Source organism: Temnothorax longispinosus, chromosome 8 (genome assembly GCF_030848805.1).
Source record: "Temnothorax longispinosus isolate EJ_2023e chromosome 8, Tlon_JGU_v1, whole genome shotgun sequence".
In the NCBI taxonomy this organism is placed as follows: domain Eukaryota; kingdom Metazoa; phylum Arthropoda; class Insecta; order Hymenoptera; family Formicidae; genus Temnothorax; species Temnothorax longispinosus.
The window spans coordinates 9,031,144-9,036,746 of record NC_092365.1 but is presented as its reverse complement, the minus strand read 5'-3'; the positions used below and the strand labels follow the sequence as shown (position 1 = coordinate 9,036,746).

Genomic DNA, 5,603 nt, shown 5'->3' with positions numbered 1-5,603 from the left:
TTTAACAAAAATTTTTATTGCCCTATAATTATTATAGGAAAACGTGTTGAACGATTGGCGCTTAGCTATTTCATCGGCAGAAAAGTATATGACGAGAAAAGATCTCGTCTGCGAAAGACACTTCAAACCCGATGACATTGAAAGAGAATATACACACAAAATGCCTGATGGGTCGATTTGTCGCATACAGAAAGGAAAAGCAACACTGAAACCTGGCGCTATCCCTTCGATTTCCCTTAATTGTATGGAAAACACGAGTGATGCGTTTCCCTCGAAGCAACAATTGTGTGAATCGGGAGAAACGTCAAACTCTTCAAAAAAGCAAAAACTAGACATAGTTTTAACTGTACATTACGATGTTGATGCAATGGACTGTGAAATGATCGAAAAAGACGTTACGCTGCAACCAGCATTGGTGATTGACCGTTCGACGGAATCGGAATCGCCTAATGACCTGTGCGCCTGTGTAGAATCACGAAACGACCTCGTACATAATAATAACTTCGAGCACATTCCGCTGCCTACTCCTTTTTGGACTTCGTCCACCGTCAATGGGGTTGGCATCTTCTCCTGCTGGGCAGGAGACTTACGTTCAATCGCAAAGCGAGTCTTAGTTCAGCAAGATCTAAGTCTGGAGGTAAATAGCAGCTACATAAGTATTAACGTGTGTAATATTTATTAGGATCGAACAGTTTAAAATTGCTTACTGAGAGATGTCTATCTAGATTTTCATCAATGAAAGGCCAGTAAGTGTTACGGGCATGGAGAGGGTAGAGAGTACGAATGACATCGCCCATGTACTGATGGAACTTACGCAGATCCTTCCATGTCAAGGAGCAAGCAATAAACAGCAGTAAGTATTAATCATTTTGGCATTCCATCTGATGTTGTCAGGGGTGGATTGTGATTGTAGTTCGGTCTTAAAAAAATGTTAGAATAGGTTCTTCGCCTCGCCTTTCTATAATATTTAAATAACATAAAATGTTCTTTTGGCGGTTTGGTCGAGTTTCTATACGTATTTTTTCCCCTGCCATCGGAATTATAAATTTGTCCCACGAAATTGACAAATAATTTTTGAATTCGTGAATTTTATTTGTGTTGTGGTCGTATTGGGCTTATTTCCATAAGCCCAATCCATCTCTAGATGTTATGACATTAAGGTACGAAGTAACTGACATATTTTTTGTGTTAGAGCGAAAAATTGTTCAGGCTACATTCACTGCAAAAATGCACACCTCGTCGGCCCTCAAATTACAAGGTGCGCGGCCTGTCGAAAAATGCGGGAATGTCTGCGGAAGAAAGGAAAAAAATTGCAGCCCTTACAAAAACAGCTTGAAAAAACCGTCAGTTTACGCAGCTGTAACAAAAACATGAAACGTCGGAATAGGAGGCTGAAAATACAAGTACTTTAGACTACTTTCGATGCATGTCTTATAATATAACTTCCTACGCATGATTTATATATATTCTATTGCATGATATATTCTATTGCATAATATATTCTATTGCATGATGCATTCTGTTGCATGATAGAGTAACTCCGGTATTTACGCCGCGCGGAAATTTACGTTGCAGAAGTCAGAAAAAATAGAAGGAATAAAGATATTTGCTCACAATCACTCTGTTATGTGTCTTTATGCCATATTAGTATTGTGTTGCAATTTCAGTTCTTTACTGCTAATATTAATGAAATCGTCGTGAGTTGAATCGATTTCTCAATGTAGTAAGTAGCGGGATCATATATTACGACCTACGTGAAATGATTACTGTAGGAAATGTAAAAGGTTTTAATGGTTATTTCATGATACATAAGTATAGAGTTATATTAAAGAATAGACCATAGCAAAATACAAGTGCATAGCTCTTGTATTCTTTGTTTAGCTTGATGTCTTGTATATCCCTTCTGTTTGGGATATACGGCATTTTTAGCATGCGTGATTTATGCCATAGTACAAACACTCTGTAAAAATCGAAATCTCCTATGTGTTCTTTTGCTTCCTCATAGAGGAGCTTTATTTTCATAAACCTCGTATACGGACTTTTGATCGCGTATAAAGCTGGGTCTAATCAGCCAATTAAAAGAATTATACATGAAATAGGGGTAGAAAAAACTGAAGAATATAATACAATTTAAAAAATTGCTAATAATAAAGAGATTACCGATTTCTATCTAAAAAAAATCTACGTGATTGCTCTAATTTCCGCAAATTTTGAGATATCGAGCTTAATTTTATGGCAAAAATGCAAGAGTTTCTAAAAGTTCTTTTTAAATACAGAGAATAAATATTTCATATTTGTAATTTTTTTATAGTAGTAGACAATATAAAGTTTTTATAGATATAATTCATTTGCCTTAAACGTAGTAAATAGTACTCGATAAATTAAGTTTTCCTTAGGTGCGGCATATATACCGGAGTTACCTTATACTCTGTTGCATGATATATTCTATTGCATGCTCTGTACAGATTTCAAAATTGAAAAAGGAAGTGGAGACGATAAGGGTGCAATGTTCTAAAGCAAAGATGCATGCCGTTGAGGAAGCAATTTTACATTTACCGGACAATCAAAAACTCGCAGTGAAAGCATGTTTAGCCGCATCGCAAGTAAAGAATTTGAAAGGCATGCGTTACACGAATGAGTGGGTTTTCGAGTGTTTGCTTTTGCGTATTAAGAGCAGAAAAACGTATGAACATCTACGAGCTCATCAAATTCTAAGTCTGCCCTGCATCGATACGCTTAATAAATATATTAAAGCTATCAAAGGTGTGTATGGATTCGAGAAAACCACTTTCGAGGTTCTCAAAGAAAAAGTAAAAGATATGGACCCAAGGGCTAAGCATGGTATACGTGATTAATTGATTATCGCCTAACTTACTTCTTCTTTTATCGAGTTTCCAAATTTACACTGTCTACAATGAAATGGTTACAGGTGCTCTGCTTTTAGATGAAATGAAGCTTTCAAAATCTCTACATTTTGATCGTAAAAACTTGCGCTTCCAAGGTTTCACGAACTTGGGAAAATACACTCCTGAACATCAGAAAAGCAAAAAGGGTGACCATGCTTTAGTACTCATGTTCCAGCCTTTTCTGGGAAAATGGGTGCAGTCATTAGCATGTTTTCTCAGTAAAGGCTGTGCATCAGGAGTAATATTGCATAAAATTCTAATGGAATGCATTGTTCTAACTGAGCAATGCGGCCTGTATGTAGACGTCATTGCATCTGACGGAGCGACCTGGAATCGGTCGATGTGGGAAAAATTCGGAGTAACGGAAGAGAAAGTGCACGTCGAGCACATTTTCGATCCAACTCGTCGTCTTTGGTTCGTGTCCGATTTTCCCCATCTGATCAAGAATACGCGGAACTTTCTGACGAAATACCGTATAAACGATGGTATTTGGGTAAGATGAACATTGCTGGAATTACTTCCTACGAGAGATGATATTGAAATGTCATCAAACAATATTTTATTCTTCGATTCTAGACTCCGGATGGCGTCGTTCGAATAAGGCATTGGGACGCTTTATTAAAAATCGAAAATTCCAAAAGTTTCAATTTGAAGGCCAATTTTAAGCTAACAGACAATCACGTGAGGCCACAATATTATCAAAAGATGAATGTGGCTATGGCATTTCAAGTAATTCGACCTAATATACAACCTTTAACTGCATAATCTTTTACTTTTATCTTGCATGCAATTTCATAACGCTTTGAATATTCAATGTGATTATAGTTCTTCGGGGTAGCACATGCCATGGAAATTTTTGAGAATAATCACGAAGATCTGAAGGATTCGAAAGGGACGCAAAAATTCTGTCGCAGGATGAAAAATTTAATCACTGCGATGAACAGCCGCACTCCGATTGATGCCATGAAACCAGGAAACAAAGCTTGGGCGGTATGTAAATAGAGTTTGTATCATGCTTTACTTACCATTTACGACAGCTTCATGCATTCCTCAACAAATATAGGATGTGACAGAATTCTTAGAGTACATCAGAGCTTGGGAAAAAGAGGCTATTGAAAGAGGATATGAATTTTTATCCGATTCTACGTGCTACGGATTGAAAGTTTCGCTGCAAGCTGCACTAGAAATCTGTACGTACCTTGTCGAAGACTGTGGTTTCGCATACGTCATGATGGCAAGGCTGAATCAGGATAATCTAGAGGTATATATTTTTTCCACCGATCTTAATAAAGCGGATAAAATCAGGAGGTTGTTCGAAATTCGTTCTCGATTACTATGACATCGAGAACAAATTTTGTAACATCAATTGTAGGGTTCAGGATTTTATGTTGTTAGTTAGATAGTTATGTCCAGTATAGTAGAATATTAATAATGTTATTCCCTCGAACTATGTATTCTGTTGCAGCGATTTTTTGGCATGATGCGAAACTCGTGTGGCTCAAACGAACATCCAGACAGCACCTTATTTGTGCAGATGTACAGGCTTGTGTCAACGTACTCGTTAGTCAAACCACCCAAAGGCAGTAATATCTCGGGCGCTGATACTGTTAATGTCCTGTTGAGCATTAAAGACTTGAATGATGCCAATGAAAGGAGAGACCAATGGGACGCTCAAATTGATACGATCCTGGACAGAGGAACAAATATGGATGTTCTTTACGATGCTGCATCACTGTTAAAGGAGCACGACTATTTCAAATGCAGTACGTCGGAATACGTATTAGCATACGTAGCAGGGTACGTGACAAAGAAAGGCACTCGATTTGCGATATTTAATGAGGAAGGGAAACGTGTTGTCTGTCAGGATTGCCTGCAAAGTTTGGAGTTGCCGGCTTCTGAGGCGATTCCGGAAAATCATAAATTGATCAATATAAAATCGAGAGGGGATCTCAAACATCCATCGCGGAAATTAGAGGAACTCTTTTCCATACTGGAGAGAGCAACTGTCGAAACAGTGAGCTCCGAAGAACTGAATGAAAATACTTTATTCAGCGTCACGAAAGCTGTCGATGACCTTCCACCAATAACGCTCGTTGGATGTGACAAACACAAGCGGCTGCTGACGGACAGTGTCATGCGGTTCTATCTTCTCACTCGAATGTATTTCATTACGAAGCAGGACAGTAAGAACAATAATATTGAACAAAAGCAAACTAGAGAAAGGAGGAAAGCTTCTAAACTCACCTACTCCAAAGACGAGCCAAAGAAAAGCAATATTACTGCTAAAGAGAAGACGCTTCCAGTAGAAGCTGCAAAGGTCAGCAAAAAAAATGTGTCAGTTTCTGCATCTACTAAGGCATGTTTGAAACGCAAAAGATCATGTTCGAAACGCAAGCCTTCGAATGATCCAAAAAATCATATAAATGTCCAGAGTATGTGAATTAAAAAATAATTTTGTTAATAAATTATTATTATATTTATTATTATATACTTAGCGTTTTATTGTATGTAGAGTATACAAAATATAGAACCATCAGAGAATTATTACATGATTATTTATTATTATACCACAGCACAGTATTTTGTAGTTTTGATTAATAATGTTATTTACATATCTATTTTTGTTCTATTGAACATAGCCATAATAATTCATTAATTTCTTTTATAATGGTAGTTTATCGATGATTTACATGATTA

At 37.2% G+C, this 5,603-nt stretch overlaps 1 protein-coding gene across 1 annotated transcript; it reads left to right on the top strand.

Annotated features, from left to right (window-relative positions):
• The first annotated feature begins 367 nt into the window (after positions 1 to 367).
• LOC139818246 (uncharacterized) lies at positions 368 to 5,397 on the top strand. The gene is made up of 7 exons (XM_071786864.1): positions 368 to 637; positions 2,466 to 2,841; positions 2,930 to 3,399; positions 3,483 to 3,635; positions 3,732 to 3,896; positions 3,970 to 4,167; positions 4,372 to 5,397. The coding sequence occupies exons 1-7, from the start codon at positions 368 to 370 to the stop codon at positions 5,344 to 5,346; spliced, it is 2,607 nt and encodes an 868-aa protein (XP_071642965.1). The 3' UTR covers positions 5,347 to 5,397.
• Positions 5,398 to 5,603: the final 206 nt, after the last annotated feature.